The 27,027-nt window shown below is 30.3% G+C and overlaps 1 protein-coding gene across 1 annotated transcript in view; it reads left to right on the top strand.

Annotated features, from left to right (window-relative positions):
- The window catches only part of LOC148303700 (alpha-aminoadipic semialdehyde synthase, mitochondrial-like), a gene marked incomplete at its 5' end in the record, with an annotated part of 101,667 nt that overhangs the window by 5,219 nt on the left and 69,421 nt on the right, over nucleotides 1-27,027 (top strand). Inside the window, 2 exons of the mRNA XM_088269534.1 lie at nucleotides 3,653-3,775; nucleotides 23,295-23,466. Coding sequence (XP_088125660.1) covers nucleotides 3,653-3,775; nucleotides 23,295-23,466 — 295 coding nt within the window. The remainder of the gene's footprint in view (nucleotides 1-3,652; nucleotides 3,776-23,294; nucleotides 23,467-27,027) is intronic.

Raw genomic sequence — 27,027 nt, 5'->3', positions numbered from 1 at the left:
AATATTGTCGTTAAACATATAAACATTCATGTTTAATCATATTTAAAATGCGCTTTTGTTGGGATCCAGAGTTTTCTATCAAAAAGTAGATATGACAGCTTTGTTTCATAAAACACACCATTTATCCCAATATTTCAATATTTGCCGGATCACTAATTCCCGTATAGGTCGACAGTGAGCGAGAGATTACAGATATCGCCGTTGGAGTTCTTGCATAGGGGCCGCGGTATTATACAATTGTGGCGAAAAAAGCGAACACAAGTTGTTTATAAAGTGACTCGCCTCTTTTGTGTTCATGAAAAATTAATTCCATCCTTTTGTGTAGTATTTTGAAGGCTCCGAAGAAGGCCTACCCAAGACAATGACTGATCTATTATTGTTAGCGCGGGGGATGCAAGGGGATGCTCAAATTCATGCCGCATTTTCTATCGGGTATATGCGTACGCTTTATATCTGTAGCAGGGTTACGAAAAACAGTATTAACCATTGAATTAAACATTTTAATATTTTTTTTTAAATATTGATACAAATTTTATTAAATTTTATTTTACCTTCAATGGAAATTATGAAATTACGATAAACTTTTTTCAAAGTAATAAAACGTAAGGGTCATGTTAAGTTTTAAAGCGTATGTAATAATGAATAAAAATCTCTTATTTATGATTAACAAAAATAATGTAAATAAAATATTAAAAAATCAAAATCTAATCATAATGATAGTGATGAAACGTAAGGTGTGTTGAGTTTTAAATTATATGTAATAAAGAAATAAACTCTCTTATTTGTGTTAAACAAAAACAATAACGACAATAAAACTTAAACAAAAACAAAATATAATAAAAAACAAGAGCAAAGTAAAAAAATAGAAACAAAAAGCAAATCTTAAATTCGCCCGGAACTTGACAAAAGGTAATCGTAATTACTTTTGTTGAAAATTGATAATTTTTTAATGTAATTATAAAATGACAATGTACAAAAACAAACGTAACATTAAGAATATTTTTATCTCTCTTGCAACTGTATTGCAATACAGTTTACGGATCGCAATATCATTGAATATATGTTACAACATTTTGAGTGTGTACAAATCTAGATTATCTGCAAATATAGGAGTTATTTTTCATATTATTTTTTGACATCTCTTCAAAGGTGAAGAAGGATGCAAGAATTTGAGTAGTGTGGTTGTCAATAATAGGTAGAATTGGTGAATGTTTCACGTGTGTAAAGTGATCACTTAAACCAACCTATGACGATGGTCAGCCCCGCAAACGCTCAGACTTCTATATTCTTATTCATCTTTGATGATATGTTAAAAAATAATTTAATAAATGTTACATTTCAGATAATGTATATGCATAGATTTTGTTGGCATGTTAGATTTATTATAAAATCAATTTGTAATATAACGAAAAAGTAAATAAGAAATATTTGAGAGGGAAAAAAGCTATTTTTCTCGCGTGTTATAGTGTGCTTGGTAAAGTTCAGCTCTCAAAGACAATTTATCTTCAAAGTAAAATACTCGAAAAGCGGTCGCACAATGCGCGACGTATATTTCGTATTCAACCCTGTTTTCTGATACACAAAGGCCGCAGTAGGAATAGGGGTGTAATCCTTCATGGAGGCCATAAATCAACGATATAGTTAACGAGTCGTGAGCTCCAATTTTGGGTATGGGAGCTAATAATAATAGACACACGCCAATATTTTGATTAATTCTCCGGAACTAGATCCCAATCGGAGATAATATTTGGCGCAAGATTACGTAATGACACTAATATCTTCCTCGTTTGAGATGGACTTTTTCAAACTTCATAAATTATTGTTCACGTTATAAACAACGCCTTGTCCGCCTCCGTAGTGTAATGGTCAGCACGCTCGGCTACCGTTCTGGAGGTCCCGGGTTCGATTCCCAAGGGGGGTAAAATAAATAAAAGTGATTTTTTCACTGTAATATTTATTCAATATTACCATAGACTGGTACCTGAAGCGGAGGGCTGATCACCTTTCCTTCATGTGTAAACGATTAAGATAACACTGCATTAATATGACACAGTGCCCTATGCGCCATTGGGGTGCGGATCAGGGTTTTATTATTGTTATAAACAACTGTCAAAAAGTTTTATGTTTGAATATTGAAATTAAATTAATAAATCATTTTATATAATTTATCCGATAGAGTAGACCAGAGTATGAATAAGTTAAGAATTTCCAAGTCATATAAATTGTGAATTAAAAAAAAAAAAGAATGTATTTTTTTTTTAAATGTCCGCCTCTGTGGTGTAATGTCAGCGTGTTTAGCTACCGTGCTGGAGGTCCCGGATTCGATTCCCAGGGGGGGGAGGTGAAAATAAATATTAGTGATTTAACACTGTAATATTTATTTAATATTACCCTGGACTGGTTCCTGAAGCGCAAGAGTGATCACCTTGCCTTCATGTAAGTAATGATCAAGATAACACTGCGTCCATTTGATGCAGTGCTTTATGCACCATTAGGTGCGGATAAGGGTTATAAATAAAAAAATAATAAATATTATAATTTTCATACTTATGTTTATGCACTCAATTTTATTTTATTCTTACTTATTTTACATCTACGGGTATCCATCATATGTCCTTATTTTCTGATTATCTTGTTTTTCATCCATTTTCTGGTTTAAAATTATTACAGTTAGCTTCATAACATTAAGTGTAACATTATTTTTACTATCCAAGTACCCACAGGCTATGCTATGTGAGATTCTTTGTTTTTGTTCTTAGATTCTTATATCTTTTACGTTTTACTTTTTTATGTATTCCTATTTATTTACAATATATTAAAATGGGCTTGAAAATAGTACATTTTCTTACGAATCTGTTGACTATTTTACGCGAATCTTTTAGTTATTTTTTTTAAAAACACAAACAGCTGCATGAGGCTTTACGAACATTGTAGTCCTATCTTCATATTTGAGGTAAAAATCTATGAATATTCTAGATTTATTGTAGATACACAAATTTTGTAACTAAATGCTGAAATCCTAATTTCATTATCAGCCATCTCGTATTAATGTGAATTCGAATTTACTTTTTAGTAATCGATGTACAACTTACTGGATGATTGTTGGGTAATATATCCAAATTAATCAAGGTTTATTGGATTGAATTCTACATTTATTTATGTATATGTTAACGCGTTGACGCATTTCGTCTTATTAAGACATTGTCAAATACTGACTAAAAATATTTACAAAATGTCCTTACATACTAACAATAATTGCTATTATTAGGTCTAGGAGTACATATAATGGTGGGTATGTCGGTGGGTAATGTGGATTTCTATGAATGTTAAGATAAGCAATGGAGTTAAATGTCAATTAGGGTATATGAATACAATAAATATGGCTTTAAATTAATTCGGATATATAACCCAACAATTCAATATGGAATTCTACCAACTGTCTGCAGTTACAATAAATTACTGGACGATGTTACATGACGACTCTTAAATCCTTGGCCTCTCATCTAATTGATAATTTAAGAGAAATGTAGTAATATTTATTATTATACTTTAATTTATCATATCTGACATTATTTTTGGACGGTTATCTTCATTGGTGTTGCCACACTCCAATAACGCTTACCAAATAATTTAATAAGTATTTTTTTTCTAGAATGCTGGCAATCTGCGATATCTCAGCTGACCCCGGCGGGTCAATCGAGTTTATGAACGAGTGTACGACCATCGATACTCCATTTTGTCTGTACGATGCCGACCGAAACAAAGATACGAAAAGGTAAATTGTTTAAATACATACTCAGTTGAAAATTTACATATTTTTTATTTATTTGGTATTAATTTTGTGGAATAACATGCTACCAATTTTGAATATATTTATGTCAACATGACTTGTTTTGAGAACTACGGATGTTCTCATCAACAGGTGAAAATACAAACACACCACATTTAGGGAGACGAATCGAGGTGGAGGATTCGTTGTATGGCGCCGGCAATTCTACAGTTTCGTCGGATCAGCTTTATGAGAATACATAGTAACTGGAAGAATTTGACAAACCTACTTATTATTATTATTATTATTATTATTATTATTATTATTATTACTGTTTAGTTATTGATTTGTCCGCCTCCGTGGTGCAATTGTTAGCGTGCTTAACTACCGTGCTTGAGGTCCTGGGTTCGATTCCCAGGGGGGGTTTAAATAAATTTAAATAAAAATAATAATAATAAAACCCTTATCCGCACCTTAATGGTGCATAGGGCACTGAATATAAACGCAGTGTTTTTTTTATCGTTTACACATGAAGGAAAGGTGATCAGCCCTTCGTTGCGTTGACCATAAGGTACGAAAAAGAATTAGAAAAATCAGTATCAATAGCCTAATATATAAAAAAAACTTTATTTGATACTACTTATTGACATTGTTTAATTTTTTTTTCAAAAATACGTAGATGGTAAAAAATTATCAAAGAAAATACTTGTTTTTTTTACCACTTGAGTTTATTTATGACTACTACTTGTAGAACAATTTATTATTAATTATGTTTTAGTTTACATTTAGACCTGAATATGGAAGCTTAGCTTGCGAAACAAGTATTCATACATAAACTCAAGTGGTAAAAAAACAATTGTTTTTTTCAATAATTTTAACATGTCTCACCACAAAATAAATGCCGAAACAATAAATAAAATATCCGTAGATGGTATTCTTACATTGAAAGATATATTAATTTTTTTTTTAAATATATATTTATAACGAATGCCAAGCCATCTTTTTTTAATGGGAATGTTTTAATATCTAAATAATAGAAATATAATGGAAAGCTTTTATCTTTACAAACAAATCGTCTTTTTATGATATGAACTTTCGAACTTGTAGGCAAAAATTCGAGCAAATAAAGTTTCAGTTAACAAAAACAAATGGGTTTATAACGAGAGAAATTTTAAATGAGAATAATTTCTCTTACGCAATATTAATATCGTACGATAAAGATTCTTAGATATTAAACTAAATTGGAAAGGCAAGATTTTGCAAGAATTTAAATTTATCTGAAAATACGACAAAATGAATGTCTTAGTAGGAAACTTGAGAAGTTTAAGTTGTATGATTGTTCGTATTTGCATATAACACATTTTTCTTTATTTGACAATTAAATGTGTTAATTAATTTATGTTATTTATGTGTGTTTTGCTTATATACATAGACACACATACATATATACACTCAGAAGTATTAATCAATACAAATAAGCATTAATAACATAAATAAACAGTAATTAAAACATAATGATTTATTCAAAACAGTTTATATTACTTAATTATTTTTTGTTTACATTTTTATATGAAATATGCTCTCAGACTCTCATAAAGCATTGTCACCTATTTGCTATTTTTTCAGTTTGTTTAAATAAACATGATAATATATCATTCCCAATATGCTCATTGAATTCCGTAAGAGGTTAATAAAAAATATTATTTAAACTACAATAGATGTATCATTTATAAGTAATGGCTATTAAAATGTTGTATTCATATGTACAAAAGTATTGTTTTTCTTAAATATGTATTTTATCAATATACATGCATATAAATTTGAATATTATAAAATAAATATTTTATGATATTTTTAAACATAGGGATATTATTGAAATGCTATACTGGAAAGTACAAGACATTTAAGTTTTAATTTTTACGTACATCAAACATTTTTATTTATGTTATAAGGAAGTAAGATCGTAGTTCATACTTGTGTAGACTAAGAGAGCTTGTGCACTACACGGAATTTTACTGTCCGGCAGCCCGGTTAGCATGATAAAACGGATGATTGGCTTTTGCTTTTGGCTGTCTTTCTTCGGGTCGGTGCGCTCGATCGGTGCGTGATAACGGTGTGCGTAAACTCGATCACGCTGAGCTGTCGTAGTCGCTTTCATTTGAAAAAAAACCCGACTGCCGTACAATAAAGTTCCGTGTAGTGCACAAGCGTCCTAATACTTTCACAGATCAAATGAAATCAAAACGATGAAATAAATGTGCAGAAAGTGTCTAATATGTAATTTAAGAATTTTAAAAACATTTTATGTTTTGATAAATTAAGTTTTGTCGTATTATTTATTGATTTGCATTATTACTCTACTTTATTATTATAATTTGTGGGATAACATGATAACTTAAGCAAAGAAAATTAAAATATTTGTATAAGAACATGTTTTTGAGTTTATTAAAGTAAAAAATACTAGCTTCGAGAACTGAGAATGATCTCACCAAATTGATGAAAATACAAACTAATATTTGAGATTTGAATTTTCAACTGTTGATGAGAACATCTTCATCATAGTTTTCGAAACGACCTTTGTTTACATTAACAAACGCGGTGGTCTTATACAAGGGTCTTACTTATTAATTTTTAATAAGAAATTTTCCTTGAAAAACGTGCCTTATTTTAGAGAAAAAAATATTTTCCATCAGCATCAGTAAATTTTCGAACCAGTTAAATATATATATTTATTTTATTAATTACCGAAAAAAAGTTTCACTAAGCGAAGTTTAAAATCGCCATTACTCATTGATAAAATGAAATTATATGTTGAAATTAATTAAAATTTATTTTATATCAAAACAGATCAGAAGGCCTTTCTAGAAATAAGATAATAAGCCTTCGTTATCCGAGGATCATTAATTAATATTCTCTCCCTTCCACCCTTCCCCTCCAATCCAGCGTATAATAAAGTTAACAGGGGATTGGACGAACAAAACAAAATGTCAGGTGCGCGGGTGCTTCGGGCATGGAACGGAATTATTATTTCAATTCAGACTCTCTATCCGAGGCAATGAGATAGAGTGGTGAATAGAATTACTTATTAAATATGGTTCATTTTACAAGAAAGGCAAAGAAAAGTGAACGTTTTCTTTAAACATTCATCTACATCGGCGGGTTTTGATATGCAATTGTAAAATTTGATAAAGTAATTGACTATGGAATATGTAATTGTAAGATTTGATAAAAAATGACTATTTCGTCGTGTAATATGAACATAATATTTGCAAACAGCTGTTTTATAACCCAACGGTACAGAAACAGTCATATATATATGTATATTCTACATCAGATTTTTATATTATAAATATGCAAATAATAATTTTAGTAATTCTGTGACAAAAAACATTACTTATTTTGGAGAATATGTTAAATTGTTTATTCTTTTAACGAATTGAAAAAAAAACATTTATGGAAAATGTAAGTAATGTAAAAATAACAATTAAACCACCACAAATCTCGGTAAGTGGTAACTAATACTAACTAACTAACTTGCTAACATTACTAGCGTATTATTTAAAAAATATTGACAGCAAAAAAAATACTACAAATTTTAAGAATATTTATAAAAAAATTACTTTTAATTAAAAATGTTAATTTTTCCCGCCTCCTTAGTGTAATGGTTAGAGTGTTTGACTACCATGCCGGAAATCCCGAGTTTGATTCCTACGGGGTTCAAAAGTGTATTTTTCACAATTATATTTATTCAATATCACCCGAGACTGGTGCTGAAACGCAGGACTGATTTTGAGGAAGCTATGACTGTGTAGCACGTATGACGTCATCCTACAAGATAAAATTAAAGTTAATGTATGCTGATGATGAATAGTTTTACAAGTTTATAATGAGAAATGCTAAAGACGCTCATCATTCAGTGAGAGATGTGTACATTATGTAGGTTGCTTTAAAAGCTCGGAGCTTGCATAGAAAATATTAGCTTTCTGAAAGGGGTAGTATTATGATGAAAAACAAAAAGGTTGCTCTTTCAAGTGAAGAACGATACTAAGTATTTATAGTACAAGCTCATATTTTCTTTTTTAGCACCTACATGCTCGTACTTATTCCACTTGTAGGTTAAAAATTGTTACGATTAACACAAACCACTAACACTTTAGTTCTGAAAGACGTTTATTACTTATTTTTCTTCTTCTTACCCTAATTCTCCCCCGCAAATGATGCATAAGGGACTGCATTGTATAAATGCACTATGATGTTACTTATTTGAAGGTGACGTGATCAATTCTGCACTTCAGTTACCTATTCAAGGTTATATTGGAATTATTACAATGAAAAGTCACAAATATTTATTTTGACACTCCCATGGGATTTGAATCCGGTGCCTCCAGGATGGTAGTTTTACGCTCTAATCATTACAATACGGAGGCTATAAAAGTATACAGTTTATCGTAAATGATCAAAAAATGACGATGAAATAATTGTCATCCACCAATGAAAGCAATATAAGCCAGAGTGTCACAATTTGTGTTGGGTCCAATTTTTCTTGCCGCACATAAAAATGGTTCACTTTTACGTTTTGTCACCATTAGCAGAAGTTTATTATGTCATTCTCATTTAAAATTGATACTCTAATCTGATTTTGAGATACATAAGGTAACCCTCAACGACATAAATAATTTTTGTTTACCGTACGGGAGGAAAAACAAACTTGAAATTCCCACAAGAAATCACGAAAGTAGCGGTTTCAAATTAAGTTTTTATATCAGAAGGATACCTTTTTTTACAGGGTACTAGTTTTTGGGAGGAACATGAATTATTGTGAGCGTAATATAAGAAGAATCCGGTAGCACTCGTTTCTAGAGTTGCCGTATTTTTTCATATATACATATATTGAAATGTTTTTTCCATTTTGAACGAATATCGGATATCACCTTTATATTGAATTACTTATTCAGTGGGTGAATGATTTGTGAATATTCAATTCTCTAATCTGTAAAATTCGCTTTTTCCAATACGGAGAAGAGCTTTGAAAAGATATTACGTTTATAGAAACATTTTTATGTGAATTTAATTATTTGATGCTTTGTTATGAATTATGAAGATTTTAGAATTAACATCTATATAATTAAGTAAAGATCTGTTTTTCACCTTAATAACTTCAAATAATTTATTTAATTAAATGTAATGTTTATTTAATTAAGTTTTAGTACCAAGAACGTTTATATTTTAATGTTAATTGTTGAATTATATATTCAGTGAATTAATACTTTGTGAATTTCCTATTATTTTATAAGTAAAAGTAACTTTTTCCAATATAAAGCGGAGTTTTGAAAATATACGAGTATGAAGTTTATGAAAACATTTTGAAGTTAATAAAATTATTGGATGTTTTGCTATCTAATATAAAAAATATCTTTCTACAATACGAAAGTTAGAGCTTTTCTTTATTATTTAACATTTTAATAAGTTCTCGAATAATAACATTTTTCAAAAGCATTGTTAACTTATAAGGAGAGTACTATATTAGATGATAAGATAATATAATACTCCCCTTATCATTCATCGTTCACTTTGTGTAATACCACTCAAAAACTCTACTTCACGATTACCTGTATTGGAATAATAGTTTCCTTGTTATGTCAACTATGGATCTGTCTATAGTTCACCTGAAGAGACAATGAGTATTGCAAAACCGCGAGGTTTGAAGTTTATTTTTTAATATTATATTACACATAGTGAACGATGAATGATAAAGAGTGTATTAAATATAATGTTTTTTTGTTTAGAATTGGTAAAATTTAGAAAATTATTAATATACAATATTTAGTATTTCCAACATTTTGAGTGTGTCCAAATACTTGTTCACAAAATCTGGATTATCTCCAATTACAGGAGTTATTTTCATATTATTTTTTGACATTTCATCAAAGATGAAGAAGAATATGGAAGCCTGGGCATTTACGGGGCTGACGACCGTCATCGGCTGGTTTAAGTGATCACTTTACACACGTGTAACATTAACCAATTCTACCCATTATTGACAACCACACTACTCAAATTCTCGGAAGTTCTATATATATGTATGAACCAATTTAGAAACCTTGTTCTTGAATCACTAGAACTTCACTAGAGACATCTATTGGTGAGATGTAAACCAGCCGATGACGGTCGTCAGCCCCGTAAATGCCCAGACTTCCATATTCTTCTTCATCTTTGATGAGATGTCAAAAAATAATATTTAGTATTTCAAATAGATACTTACGATACAGATAAAGTTATAAACAAAACTTTCACGTTTGTTCGTTGAGCAAATATAAATTATTTATCGTCCTGTTACTAACATTGAATTTCACTGTAAATTCCTTGTGACAAGGGTCTTTTGGCATACTAGATAAAATCACTTTTTGTTGGAATTCATATGAAGTAATAGAGATAAAAACTTTTATTTATATGGTGTGAATTTCCCGAATTGTTTATCTAGTAATCTATTAGAAAACGCCTACAAAATATTTAAAACCTAAACATCCAGTTATATTTTGAAACAATAACAAATGAAAAATGTATTTAAAGTTTCATATAACAAGATGTAAAATGAGAGTCTCATAAAATTTCATATAAATCGGGTTGAGGTTCCGTGGTCAGTGTCATGGTCTGTGAGTATGAGTTCAACGTTCCAACCTTCACTACCAAAACAAGGTAACTATTTTTAATAACGGGCCGCTTTGGTCTAAAAAACTATTATGAAATTCAAATATTAGTAAATATTATAAAAACACAAATGTTTATCTTTAAAAAGGGTATAAATAAGTGCCATTTTTTTAAAAATGTTTTTTTAAAAGAGAAATATTTGTGTTTTTATTATTTACACAAATATTTCAATTTCATACTACAATTTCTGTGAGCCTTAGCGGCTCATTATAAGAAATAGGTATCAAATCATGGTAGAGTGGGTTCGAACCGAGAAACTCTGATTTGAGAATCCCCACACTAACCACGGGACCCCGACCCAACACAGGGTTGGAACCAGGACTCCATTGTGCACTGCCAGTTTAGCTTTCACTGAGAGGTTATATTTTGATATAACTGATTTCAGTGCACCATTCACTCAATTCTCATCATTCACCTCCCTTTCTATATCTTAATCAATCTTTCCATCCCTAGAAAATAAAGTACCCAAATAAACGACAATTATTAAACAAATCAATATTTTACCATATATTTATGATAATAAAAAAAACCTTTCTTAAATGATTTTTAAAAAATCTAAGAATGTTACTCTAACAATATAGTGAAAAAATCGAATGAACATATGAAATATTTGAAAAGTGACTCTAGGATCAGAAACTTGTACGTTCTTTGCATCGCTACTTTTATAACACCGTAAAGATTTACGAAAACTTTGCTTTTTTTCAATAAACTATTGTTTGTCGTAACAAACGAAACGTAACAGTGTATTGTTCGCGTAAGGGTGGCTCCGAGACTTGGCTCAGACGAATGGTAGGGTACGCCAAAAATTGCGCACAGAGGAAAAGACCGCCCTTTAAATACTCGCACGAAAAACAGGAATCGCCGAGGGAAGTAGATGTGGATAAATGAAAACCTGAAAAATGTAGAAACAAAAAAGGGTTCATAAAAAAACCAATGAATTTATCTTTGTTTTTAATGTATACCCCTAAATAATACATTAAAAACAAAGATAAATTCGTGATTTTTGATATGTTTATAAAAATATTTCAATAAAATATAATACTTTTTATGATGACCTAAGCGACCAGTTATTAAAAAAAGATACTTGTTGTAAAAATGTGATGTAACTTTGAACTCAGTTTGAGTTCGCGATATTAAGCACCACATCTCACCTCACCAAATTATAGTTTCAACATCATGAAACGTACAAAAAAGGAAAAAAAACATTTTTAAAAATATTCTCAACATTTTGATTGTACCCATTACGAGATTAAACTAAGATTTACAAAAAAACAAATGTAGCGTGGTTGTCAATCATGCGTAGAATAATAAATATTGCACGTGTGTTGAGTGTTGCAAGTGATCACTTAACCAGCCTATGACAGGTCACAATCCCTCTAAACCCACAAACTTCCATATTATTCTTCACCCCTGTTAAGATGTCAAAAAAAATGTCATATACATATTTTATTCATTGTTTCGGCATTTACTTTGTGGTAAGAAGTTGCAAGTGATCACTTCACCCGCCTATGACAGGTCATAATCCCTCTAAACACATAGATATCCCTATTATTCTTCACCGTTGTTAAGATGTCAAAAAAAATGTTATATAAATATTTTATTTATTGTTTCGGCATTTACTTTGTGGTAAGACATGTTAAAATGATTAAGGAAACACTAACATTAACATTACAGTTATTATTCGAACCTGACGATGGAAGTTTAGCTAGTAGTCATTAATAAACTCAAGTGGTATAAAAACAAGTGTTTCCTTAATCAAATTGTATAAATATGATTAAAAAAAAAATATTAAGTATTTTTTTTCATGTGCGCAATGTTCCTGTGTGAATTTCCGTCAGTGCGCAAATGTTGTGCGCGCTTTCTTCATTTGCGCCTCTTCCGTCAACCGGAGGGTAGTGACGAGTGCCTAAGGGGTTGAATAATGCCCTCGAATATTTTCAATACAGGGCCGTTAATGTGATTTGTGGAGTGTGGTGCCCATACTTCGCAGACCTCAGAACAAAAAGGAAACTTTCCGATATTTCAAAAGCCTCTCCATTGTTTCCATTTTTAGATATGAAATTATTGCCTGAAAATTTTGAGGAACAAATAAACAAGCCTTTATGATATATTTTCGCTTTAAGCGTAACAAAAGAATGTATTATATTTTTTAATTCGTTTTTTTTGTTCGCCTCCAATCCGGAGGTTAAGGTTGAAATCTAGTAGCGCGCTTTTTTATTCTTTTGTAAATTACCTTTTTTACAATTATTATATTATATTTAAAAAAATTACAAATTTTAGCCAGTTGTACAGGTAAATTACTTCAAATTGGATGTTTTATAAACCAAATTGAACATCTGACAAATCGAATGGGACGTTTTACAGATCAAATTGGACGTTGTACTATATTTTTTTAAAAGTTAGAATTTTTAAAAGCTATTTTCAAAATAGCTTTTAAAAATTATACTGTCAGTGGGAATATCTACCCACATTTTTATTTATTTTTTTTTTATTCTTAAAACTTAAACTCTATTCCTAAAGTGCGTTGATCTTCAAGTTGGCAAGCCTACACGGCGCGCTGTTATAGTCTGTGCGCGCGATGTATATATATATATATATATATATATATATATATATATATATATATATATATATATATATATATATATATATATATATATATATATGTTATATATATATATATATATATGTTTATATATATATATATATATATATATATATATGTTTATATATATATAAATCAATTTTAACTTTTTTATGACATCCAATGAACCGTCCAATTTGTTTTTTAAAACGTTCAATTTTTATTGTAAGGCGTCCCATTTGTTTGTCAAACGTCTTATTTGATTTGTAATGCGTCGTATTTGGTTTGTAATGCGTCCAATTTGATTCCAACGTCCAATTTGAAGTGAAAAACTTGTATTTATTGTATGTAAATCTTTTAGTATGGAGTTTCATAAATTAATTTAATTTATTGATTTGTAACTCCCATACCGTAGCGCGGGTCATTTAAAATATTGACATTTGCTCCAATATCGAAATTATGTAGCCAGCATTATTGCAAGAATCGACCAGAGGAGGCTCGCGCAATGAACGCCACGAACCCTCTCACAAATCATTCTTTGTTTTCTTTTTGTCCAGTTTCTGGGCGAACAGTGTTGCGATTTAAGGCTAAATAACTTCGGTGGAAATAAGTGAAACTTTTGCTTATAATACGGACGCGGCCATTCAGTGAGCGGGGATTGCGAAACCACTTTTATTTTGGTCATTCCGAAACATAAATTTAATTCGTGATAAGCTTGGTTTAACAAGAACTCGGCATAAAGAGTGACCCTTTCAAATTTTACGGAAAAGTTTTCGTAAATATCTACCCTATTAAATTTATTTACTCTAAAACTGTAAACATACTTTCGAATCAAAATCAACCCTAAAATTGACCTTCGCGTTTACAGTATAAATTAAAGTGAATTTCACAAATACTTTGTTTTTTGTAAATTGAAGACACAAAACTCACTAACACTTAAAAAATATTAGTAAATATCAATCAAATATAAAACTTGAAAGATTAGGCTTGTCTGTTAAGGATTTTTCGTGTTCACGCGCTATTTGCCAGATGTCCAAACTATAACTGACATTTTAAATATGAAAAATCAAAATATTGACATTTAAACATTGTCATCACATAACACACGTATGGCTGCAGTGTTGGCAATATTAAAATAGAATGAAAATTTAACCAGTTTCATATTATCTGTAGTTACTTGGAAATAAGTCAGTAAAAGCGGCTAGGTCAGTGTTAGGGGCGTTTACCTTACTGTGAATTATACGTAGAACAAAAATGGAACTTACTACTTTTGTTATATCAATGTATGTATCACCAAGTATCATCTATGGTGACAGTAGTACCCCAACCAGCTCTAACTTATATAAACTGAGCCCTAACCGAACCAAAATGGTGTACAGGGCACTGCATCAAATCAACAGGGTATATTTTTTATCTTAAAAAGAAAAATATTTGTATTTTTATTATTTACACAAATATTTCAATATCATACTATTTCTGTGAGCCTAAGCGGCTTATTATTAGAAATAGATATTGAATCGCGGTAGAGTGGGTTCGAATTGAGAAAGTTTGACTTAAGTTGACTTCATATTCTTCTTCATCTTTGATGAGATGTCAAAAAAATAAAAATAAATCCCTTACCGCACCTCAAGGGTGCATAGGGCACTGCTTCATATAAACGCAGTGTTATCTCGATCGATTACACATGAAGGAAAGGTGATCAGCCCTTCACTTCAGGTACCAGTCCAGTGTAATATTGAATAAATATTGAAGTGAAAAAATCACTTATATTTATTAAACCCCCCTGGGAATCGAACCTGGGACCTCCAGAACGGTAGGCGAGCATGCTGACCATTACACTATGGAGGCGGACAACATTATTATCAGACACTGAATTATTCACCCTACGGACGATGTATCAATATTATAGTCATCTCAACATGAGATGAAACATCTTTCGTTTTTTACATGAAAGATGAAGATGGAAGTCAATATTCCAGGCTTAACGTCCCGCCATTTAGCTGGCTCAAGTGATCACTTTATATACTTGTGTGACGTTACACAAGTGTATAAAGTAATTGCTCAAACCAGCCAAATGCCATTTCGTAATTTTCCATCTTTTTATCGTTTCATTTCTGGTTGAAACACCTAATTATACTTCTTATATAAACAGATCTGGCGTTTAATTTTTGTTTGTAGAACACCATTTTAATTTATGCTTTAAATTTTAAATCAAACAATGATTTTTTGAGTCTACTGAGTTGTATTTTATTGTTAAAAAACACATAAAAAATATATTTTGTGACTATTGTTTCGCCTAGTTATGACATTTTCGAACGAATGACATTCTTTTGAAAATGCCATAACTAGACTTAAAAAAATAGTGTATGATTTAATATTTAATAAATAAAACATTTCTTATAATTAACAATAGCAATCAACGCTGGTTTCAGAATGGTATGAATTTATTATAAAGAAAAAAAATCCGACGGTTCAGGACCTTTTAAACCATTTTAAACGTTTAAAAATCATACAACAAAACCAAAAATTGGTAATGTATTTGTAATTTCTTTCTTTCTCTTTTCTTAAAAGTACCACTGGGCTAATATAAAATGTTGCATTTTCCTTTCATTTTGGAGAACATAATGTATTATTAATGTCTCTTCTGTCTTGTCTATTGTTTTGCTGTATAAACTTTACCTAGAGATCCTTTGTAGTGTGTACAAGGCGACTAACGACATACTGTATCTAACTTTGTGTATTCACGTTAAAATATGGACAAATTCATAATTTATGGTACGCCACTGGAATGTTTAATGGAGTCAAACCAATTGGAAATCAGGGTGGAAAACAATGGCCATCCATTTTATTTTCCGCTGATTAGACCGGATTAAAAATTGAAATTTTTTCCTGACATGTATGAACGGAGGTGGGTGATGGAATTACACCTATGATCGAGTAGTTTAAGAGTCGAGTGTTTGAAAAGAAACCTGACATTCATGGCATTGTATTTTTGCAAGCTCTTATGCATTATTATTTTTCGCAATTGCTTCTTCATCATTGATTGCATATTTTATTTTAAAAAATTCATAGCCCTTGTGGGTTGAAATTTATTGATTTACAAACTTTTTCTTACAATTAAAAAGTTAGATTTTTGTTTTGTACTTACACATCTTTGTGAAACTGCATTTTATATAATAAAATAACAGCTTTATAGTTTTTTCTACATATACATATTTTATGTGACCATTGACCGAGTGTCGTTGTTTCTGATATAATCAGTGTGATAATGTGGACAACGATGAAACCCGGTCACTGGTTAAATAAAATTTTAATGCAAAAATCGTAAAAGTTTTTCTTTTATAATATTAAATTAAAATGTTGTTGATCGCTCAAATTGTTATATATATATTTGCTTTGAATGTATTTTTAACTAAAAATTCCCTTCCAAAGGATATGTTTTATGGTAAACATATGAATATTTTTTTTAACAATAGTTTTATTGTCATTATTATATAATTACCTAAGTAAAATAAACCATATACTACTTGTAGTAGGTGGATTAAAAAAATGGTTCTTCTAAATACATCAATACCGATAAAGTGCAGTTTGTAGGTAAAAGATAAAACATGAATTTAAAATAATTATTAAAGCATTCGTAAAATGAAACGAATGAATATTCAGATAACATTTTGTAATTATAAATTAAGAAGGTGTTTTTGAAAAGGACTTCAAACTTAGACTACCTTCTTAAACTTAGCGTATATTTTATATTAGTGTTGAATTAATGACTATGCATTAAGAACTTTCCACTTTGCAGCCATCGAGACTTAGGGTTGTTTTATTATGAAATATATTTGCATCTCTTGAAAGTTTTCATATTCATTCACGGAATAAGTATTTCATTCCACTTTTCTTGAGAAATATTATATTTTCTTACTATGTTTTTTACCTATTATAGCTTTGTCTACCTTCGTAGTGTAATAGTTAGCATGTTCGGCTACTGTACTGAGGGTCCCGGGTTCGATACCCAGGGGGGGGGGGGTTAAAAGAATAAAAGTAATTTTTTCCACTCTAAAATGTATTCAATATTACCCTGAACTGGTGGCTGAAGCGGAAGGCTGATCACCTTTCCTTCGTGTTTTAATTATCAAGATATCACTGCATCATAGAAACGCAAATGTGTTGGGTTTGAATGAATAAATAGACTTCAGGAAAATTGTTTGATATTGTAGAGTAAAAAAAAACTGTATAACCCATCAATGCTTTGTTCTGAAAATAAAAGACATAATTACTAACGGATAATTTACAGATAATGTTTCTATTTGTACTCCGACGAAGACAAGTCATCTCATAGTAAAAAAAAATTGGTTGCTATCAATAATGAATTACAAAAAAAAAAAAAATTAATGTTTTTTTTTTAATTTTTATTTTATTTAATCACGTGCGTAGCCGGAAAAATATACTTCTATGAATAATATGAATAAAATATGCATTAATTTCACACATGTCATGGGTACTTGGTAACTATTTAAAAATGCCGTATTCCTTTCAGGTATTAACTCATCTCCCTAAAATCGGTCGTACGAAAATACTTAAAATCAGTGTTTAATCGTTTTCCGCTTCAAGTCAGCGGAAACAAGGTATTTCTTCATCTTCAGGGGCGGGGGGGTTGATTTAGCGAGTCGCTACGTTTGATATATTATATCGTGGGGTCTGAAATAAAAGTGATATATCAAAAGGCACGGTAAAAAGTCGGGTTTTATCGGGAGGGCAAAGTTACCCGGCCGGGCGGTTATCTCGGTACCGGGAGCGCGGAAGTTGGGGCAAAACTTTCGGGCAATTTGTCAGAGTGGGTAGGGCGGGCCGGGCAGTTTCACTTACCCCACAATTTCCAACCGGAAGTAGTGAGATGTCGCATTTAAATAGCTGTCTGCTTGAATTCTTGACAAGTTGTTCGCGAGTCTGGTTGTAATAGTGCCGACCGCACTGCAAATTTTGGAACTTTGCTGAGAGTGAGTTGAAGAAATTCATTTTCAAATTTTTATTTGGATTTATATCAGTCACTGAATTATTCCATTCAATTAACGAATGATTTATAAATATAAATAAATATAATAAGCCTTATGTTTACACATAATTTTAATACATCATGCCTATATCGAATTAAAATTGTCACATAATATGGTAGAAATCAGTAGTTATCCAAAAATTCTTCTTTAAATGCACGGGTTTAAAAAAATATTATTTTATGAACTTGGAAACTATTTTTTTTTAATTACACATATATATTTATTATATATGTATATATATATATATATATATATATATATATATATATATATATATATATATATATATATATATATATATATATATATATATATATATATATATATCCCGATGGTTGCCAGAGACGAGATATCTCGGCAAATGGCGGAGTGCCCGTATGGCCAGAGACGAGATATCTCGTCAGTACTTTTGATGACGTATTACTCCGCAGTTTTAACTCATATTGACAATCTGTCAAAAACGGAACATACATTGCCATCAGTTGAAGTTGTCACAAAATATTTTATAAAGTTTTTAAATACTTTTAAGTGATTTATCGGTATCACTTTCAGCTGACAGTTGACAGATGTCATTAGGGCTACCACTCAAACCACTTGAAATATTGATTATTTTAATCGATTGTTTTGAACGCCAGGGGTTTTTATTTTGCTCAATTTTTTTGTGTTTTTCTTATTATTTTAAAATATTCCATTGATAAATAATAGTTGTGTGTTAATATTAAATTTAATAAAAACTTGCGTGTGCGACTTAGTGTGACAACCCTGAAAATTTGAAACTGGTTTAACTTCAAGAATAAAACTCTAACAATCGATGTGGGATATAATATTTGGTAAGTAAATTATAATTCAATAAAAACAAAAAAAAAAAAATCTTTAGACAACTTTTTTTTTTCAAAAAAATACTCGGCCTGTTGAGCACTGCGGCGTAATTTATTTGCGGCTATGAAAAGGATATATATATATATATATATATATATATATATATATATATATATATATATATATATATATATATATATATATATATATATACATATATATAAATATATATATATATGTATATATATATATATATATATATATATATATATATATATATATATATATATATACAATATATATATACATATATATATATATATATATATATATATATATATATATATATATATATATATATATATATACATACTTCACAATTTTCAACTACTCATACTTCTAAACCTATTGAGTTAATACTTACATGTGAAAAGAATTCAAGACCATTGCATACACATAAGTTTCAAATATGAATGCAATATGGATTTTCAATAACGGTCAGTATGGTAAACATTACCCAAGTATACAAAGTGATGAAGTATTTATTCTTCTTCTTCTGTTCGTGTCATGTCGGGTTCCCCTGACGTCGACTATCATTTGAAAATAATTGTTCTTGTCTCTGGCAGCTCTAAACAGTGCCTCGACGTTCCTGATCCCCGTCCAATCTCGTATATTCCGGAGCCAGGAGACCTGTCTTCTGCCTCATCGACCCTCTGTTTTGCCTATTTATTGATTGCCATATTTAATTATAAGAAACATAATTAGGTGTCTCAACTTAATATAAAACATCTATCTTTCTTATATAAAGGAAGATGGAGGTCTGAGCATCCCAGGGATTTGAACATAACATTTAGCCAGCCAAATTTTAGGTTGTATGCGCTGAAATGCTCAGATTTACATATAAAAAAAGATGGATGTTATATCTATACCCTGCTCTATTGTTAGATGTTAGATGAGAGAGACTGCATTTTAGGTAGATTTGTGAGATGTGATAAGGCTGGTGTGGTGGTCTGTTCTGGTGGCTAACTAATTTTATATTTGATCACGAAAAACTTTGCATATTCTTTTTTTGCTTCTTTTTCTAGATCCTAAGGATCTGTTTGTGCCTCCGCTTGTAGCTCTTGGGATGTTGACTTCCAGCTGTCTTTCCATCTTTTTGGAGGTCTGCCTTGGGGGGCTTTTCCATCTTTTTGGGAGGTCTGCCCTTAAAGGGCGATACATGGAAGTCTGTCATCTGACATTCTGTTTACATAATCATTCCAGTATCGCCTTCATTGTCATCCCCACCTCACGATATCCTCCGTCTTATACATGCTCCGGATGTCAGTATTTCTTACTCGGTCTCGCAATGTGTTTCCGGTTATGGTTCAGAAAGTCTTCATTTTGGAGGTTCGAAGTCGAGATTTTGTTCTAGAAGTATCTGCTCTTGCCTCAATCCCATAATTGGCTATTGGTCGAACATATGTCTTGTATATTTTCATTTTACTTTATTTTCTCATGTGTTTGTTTCTCCATACCGAGTTTCAGAGGCATACGGATATAACTGCAGCCTTATTTACTTTGCATGTTTGATTAAATACCGATAATTTAAAAAAAGTAGGTTTTCTTCGATGGGTCCGAACGGAAACAAAGAGTTTATATACCCGCTCTGGGATTGTGGCGGAAGTTATGAGAGAAGTTTTCCCTCAAGTTAAGACATCTATATTGTTAAATTCATTTTGACAATATACCATAAAGATACGTACTTAGCTTCATCACTTATGTGATTTGTATCCCATGATAAAGATTCTATTCCTAATCCCGAGAATCTTGAGCATCCGTCTTATGATCTTGCTTTCTTTCTCCTTTTGAGTCCTAAGTGCGTTTCGTTAAATAAACGAACGTGTGCATATAGGGTTACAATTTAATTTACCAACAACAATTCCGTGAATTGATGATATTTCATGGTTTAAAATATAATTATGGCAAGACATGATAACGATAAAGTTATTTATTTTTAGTACGTGAGAGTCACGCCATATTTACCATTAAATACAGTTTAAACTTTATTTAAGTGGTCGTTCATATAATTAGAGTGCCATTATCTTTGTAATTATTCAAAAAATACAATGATAAATTTTACAGTAATTATTCAACGTATGTTAGTTTTAGGAAAAGCGATAGAAGTATAATAATGAGAGTATTTGTACAGTTAACATGTAAATAATAAAACGTCATATTTATCATACATCATCATTTAATTATACTTATGATTTAAAAAAATATATGATTGTGAAAAAAACATTATGATTCAAATACTGGAATTAACTCCGCAGTGCGTAGTTATCAAGATTTTTATTAAAAGCTCAACTTAGACGAAGAAGTTATTGAGATGAGAATATGGGAGATTAAACATTTACAGTGCTGGCCTATGACCTGTCTCAAGCTGGTTTATATAATCATTTTATGTACTGTGTAACATTTACGATATAAAAAGCAGGCGTTGTATAATATTAAAAATAATTCATTGTTGGTTTGCGGTCCTGTGGTTAGTGCCACGGACTCTTTTCTTAGTTTGAGTAGTCTTGGTTCAAACCCACTCTACCACAATTTGATACCTATTGTTAATAATGAGCCGCTTAGGCTTACAAAAATCGTACGAAAAAAAGTCTTTTTTGTAAATAACAAAAAGACAAATATTTCTTTTAAAAAAAAATTGATTTCTAAATTTTAACAGAAAGATTAAAATTTGTGTGGGAAGGTGTGAAATATTCCTGTCAAATGAAAAACATAGCAGAATAGTTTAATTGGTGAACGACACAAAAGTTCTTAAAGAGATTACTAAAGCCAATGCCATATCGTATGCCCTGAAAATACCCATACTTAAATAATTCTAACTCGGTAATATATTCATATTTAATGATATACCAAGAACTTAATTTAATAAAAATAATAACCTTTGAACTCGAGGAAGTTTTTGTAGGCCGTTAAAAAATTGTAAAAAAAATTGAAACAGGAAGCAAAATATAAGACAAGATAAAACAATTTTCAATCTATGTAAAAACACATCAAACTTGAACTTTACAATAAGGCATAAGTCGATACTTAAAAAACTCGTCTCAAGATTAATATTTATTTCCAACATGTATTTTGTGAAATAAGGATTACATAACTTACTTAGTAAAGTTGAGATTTGTAATTATTTTTTCCTCGTCAAAAGCTCTCGTTTGAATTTTGAATTTTAATAATACTTTGAATTTTCTTTCACATTTTTTCATATAATACATGTACGGAATTTAAAAAAAGTTATAATAAGAAATCAGGATTAAGAATGATAATTGGAGTACACATTGTATGTAAGTAGTGTAATTGACTTATTTTATATTCGTGTACGTATAAATTCCTGTTGTAAAAATCATATTTAAATCTTTTATGTTATTTGTAAATTGAACAATGAATTCGAGCATTATTAATATTCAATTGATGTATTTTTCATGTTTAGCTTTCCAAATCTTAACATCCTACTGGCAGACAAGAAGAAAACTCTAGATCAGGGTTCCCAAACTCTTTTATCTCGTAGACCCCTTGCCTTACCTGATATTGATTTTTATCAAATTCATTAACTTCAAATGTATTTTTGACAGCCGGTATATGTAGTGTTACTCTCTCTGAACCACACATGTTAGGTTTTATACATTTATATTTTAAATTCAAATTAAAACATAGACCCCTTGCAAGTTGTCATAGACCCCTGGGGGTCAATATAGACCACTTTGGGAATCACTGCTCTAGATGCTTTGAGGGTTATAAATATGAAAAAAACTGATAACTGAATTTTTTTTTTTGATAACTGACAGTGTACGAGTATAAATTCGTCATTCAAGAAACGAGTTGTCATAGTTATTTTATTTTATTTCTATGGTTGCTTGTTTCAAGATTGTTATAATACGAGTGATTGTAGAAAAATGTCGGATTTAACCCCCGAACGATTCTTACCAAGCTATAAAAAGACATTTTTTATATATCGGATCCGACGTTAGTTTTCTTAAGACGTGAATATTAAAGTCTCCATATTTACAAAGCTTACAACTAACCAATGTCTGGTAAACGTGATTACTTTAAAAATTGTGTAACATTTACTATTCTATATGCAATTGAAAGTTCAGATAGAATTGTTTGTTTTTTATTTAATACTTCTATATATTCCATGTAATGAAGCGCGTTTACCACACGACTTTGAAGCGCCATAAATTATGAATGTTTGAAGTCATCTGATAAATTGGCAGGTCATACATAAGCCACGTAAGAAAAAAGTTGTTTGTTAAGATATTTATAAAAAAATGTATCGATCATCCTTTTTAATATTGAATTATTTTTGTTATAGTTTTAAGGGTCCAGGTGTGCTAGTGTGTTCAATAGATAACATGCCAACGCAACTTCCTCGAGAATCTACAGACTTCTTCGGAGATCTCCTGTACCCATACGCCATGGACATCATGAGGTCTGATGCCACGAAGCCTCTCTCCGAGCACAACTTTCACCCTTCTGTTGGTGGGGTAAGTTTTCATATCCCAAATTTTAAATGGATTATTTTGTTTTTCTTCATCTAAAGTTAAAGCTTACACGAAAAGCTAGACAACGTGTTAGGTATAATTTACTACTCGTATAATATATTTTAAATCAATCAATGTTTAAAAAAATAGATTTATATAATTTGTACACGTTTATATAATTCCTTTAATAGGAATAATTTCAGTTCAAATACAAATTGAAAATCGTAACTTATTACCCAAATTGATCAGAATATTGACTTTGGTATTTTAATATTTATGTTACTCTATGAAAGCATTATATGGTAGATCAGGGTAGAGAAATCTTTTTCGACTGAATTTTCCCGACATATAAAATTCAACAATTTTAGAGCTTGACGTAAATGGTAATGGACATAAATATTATGACACTAATGACATAAATATGAAAGAGCCTCAGAACAATTCTAAATGCAACAAAAAAATTATTCAATTGGCTAGAAAAAGTAGTTGGTTTTAATGTATTTACACTCTAAGGTGTACAAAAATAACGGATTTTTCCGTCAAAAACTTTGTTTCGAAGTATTCCGTATAATTTTCAAACGCCATATGGATCAAAATACGTTAAAAAATAAAGTAAGAAATAAAGGATTTTAACAAAAAAAAATCATTTAAAAATGGATAGGTACTACCAAAAAGCGTCTGCCGAATCAATAAATCAATTTTCTTTTTATATATCATTTTATAAGTTAGTATAGTAAAATATGACCTCGGCAGGGATAAACCCATTTATGGTACATTATTGTAAATCAAAGTTTGTTATAATGTGATTTTTTTTATTATGAAATAAATATAATTGAAAATTCAAAAGAAATGCTGAACGAAATTCGGCTCGCGGGCCGTCAGTTGCTTAGACCCGTTTAAGTATTAACATGAGATTTCACGTTATTAATAAGCTGATATCACTTACATAATATCGCTTAAATACCTCACATTTAAATGTTTAGACTGTGAAATGAGGACTTGGAACAGACGATTAAAATAATATTATACCCAAATTAAATACTTAAGTACCTACCCGTGTTTATATTACCAAACTATACAAGGATCTTAAGTTGATATTATTTTCATATTAGTTCAAATTAATACGAGTACTTTAGAGCAAAATAATTCCCTTTATTGATATATGGTATGAATGATTGAATTATTTACAACATTTAATATCAAAATTGATGTTTTTTGTTCCACTTTTGCAAAAACCGATTGAATTTTTTTTCTCTATAAAAACACAAATTTACACATCTTTTTAAATACTCTACAGCTTTCTACTTATTTAAGTCAATATTTTCATACAGGCTAAAATGAATACAAATACTTCAAATCAAAACAATTTTGTTTAATGACGTAAGAATGATTTAATTTTCCACAAAAAAATCTGAAATAAACAGCTTTTTTGCACTTTAGTAATCCGTTTTATAAATATATTTTATTTTATAGAAATACAGATACGCTTCTCTACAAACGCTTTTAAGTTTATGTTAAAAAAAAAATATGTAAATACCATTATTTCTTAAAATCTATTACGCCACGTGTTTTGATACATTAGGTATCACAATAGGTTTTAAGAGTAGTGATGTGTGCAAGTGAAGTTTAAATTGAAAATGTACAGATATTACATCTACATCTCTCCAAATTTATTATTATTACCATTTGTTTTTTTTTCTTTCTCTCTCTTATTTGTTTATAATTTTTTTATTTCATTGTATAAAAAAATGTTGTAAAACATATATCGCTCACTCCTTTCAAGAACGTCATAAATCAAAAATCGTCAATTTTCAGTTGTGCATGTTTTCGGAATGCCCAGAAAATGTACTACATCCCAGCAAAAGAGGCATATTTTTAACTTAACATTTACCCGCTACAGGGCAAACTACTACATCCTAAAACTACTACATCCCAGCAAAAGAGGCATATTTTTAACTTAACATTTACCCGCTACAGGGCAAAAAGTGTTGTTTTTGCATTTTGAAGAAAAGGTAGTGTTTAATTATTTTTTTAAATATACTTAATATTTTTCAAATGGAGAAAAAACCTTCAGGTTTTACCTAAAAAGATCTGTTGCACAGTAAAAAGTTCAATAAGTGGCTTGAAATTATTTTTGATAAATTGTATTATGTTTTTAAACTTTAAAAACGTGCTACTGAAAAATCGAGTTTTTTGATTTATGACGTTCTTGAAAGGAGTGAGCGATATGGCTAACTAAGTATTGCACCCACCACTTAGTCAAGCTGGAATGAAGAGTTATTATTATTATTATTATTACTATAAAGTGACTGCCGAATCAATCGACGACTTGAAAATGAATGGATAAAATCTTAACCCTCAAATATTGTTAATGGAACTATAAAAACTAAAAATATACTAAATAAACTATAAGAATCTTAATATAATAAACTCTCTACACGCGATAGTTTGTGAGATGTGTAATTAGGAGATGTGTCGAGTCGGGAGTGAGTGGTGTGATAATGGCACTCTAGTATGTGAAGATGTAATGTCGGTGTGTCATTAAGGATGTTCTCGTAAGCTGTCAATATCATTACCCGTCACCATAGCCGCAGTCACGGGTATAGCGAGTCCGACGCCCCTAACGAATGGTATGGTTAAAGTCTCCCCTAAGTATCATATCACGGGAGTTGAGTTGAAATGGTCTCATCTTCTAGCAATGAACCCGGCAAAGACTTTATGATCGGTATACAGTAAAACTTCGATATAACGGACATCTATTTGAAAATTAAAAAAAAACACTTTTATAAAACGGCTTATTCAGTTTTACTTCATTACACGGGACTAGAGAACTACAGTTGTTTTCATCGACTAAAGCTTACGAGCAAAAAATATTCATTCATATATAAAGGTTGGTAATGTTATAAATAAGTTGAAGAATGGGACTTTTTGTAAAAGAAAAAATAAATAATAATGGCGACGTATTTTGGACATGCATATTATTAATTAACGCTTTGTCAGAATTTTTTTTAAGTATTTCTAAATTTTCTAAATTGTTCATGACTTGACCTTTGTTTGAACTGATGGTATAATAATTTAAGAGTATGTGAGTCAAATGAGTGGTTTGTTTCTATTATGTAATTCGCAAATTCTGATAAATAATTACTTGTAGGTAAATCCACGGCGATATTCTCTGATTATAATTATTAGATTTCTGGCAGCTTGGGCAGTATATTTTTTAACGCAGTCTCCATTCATTCATTCATTCATTAGAATTTCATATACCGCTTCCGTCTTTTGATTTTGAGTTTCCAAGAATTTTCCCAATTGATTGGACCTCTATTTAATGAACTTCGGATATAACGAAAGAAAATCCAGTCAAATTATTGATTATTTGACAGACAGATAGCGAAGTTCAACTACATTATACACATTTTTGTAATTTTAGAGAGATGATTGTAAAAAAAACAGCAAATCTTAAAAGTGCTAACAAAACTTGATTCGTTTTTCAAAGCAGGATTACAGAAAGCAAGCGTGTCGATATCAAACAGCAACGCCACTTCACGACGAGTGTCAGAAGACAAT

This window comes from Brachycentrus maculatus, unplaced genomic scaffold (genome assembly GCF_059751285.1).
Source record: "Brachycentrus maculatus isolate JH-2025_06_01 unplaced genomic scaffold, ASM5975128v1 h1tg000356l, whole genome shotgun sequence".
NCBI classification, from domain to species: domain Eukaryota; kingdom Metazoa; phylum Arthropoda; class Insecta; order Trichoptera; family Brachycentridae; genus Brachycentrus; species Brachycentrus maculatus.
Note: the sequence above shows the minus strand (reverse complement) of the source record. Positions and strands in the feature narration are given on the sequence as shown.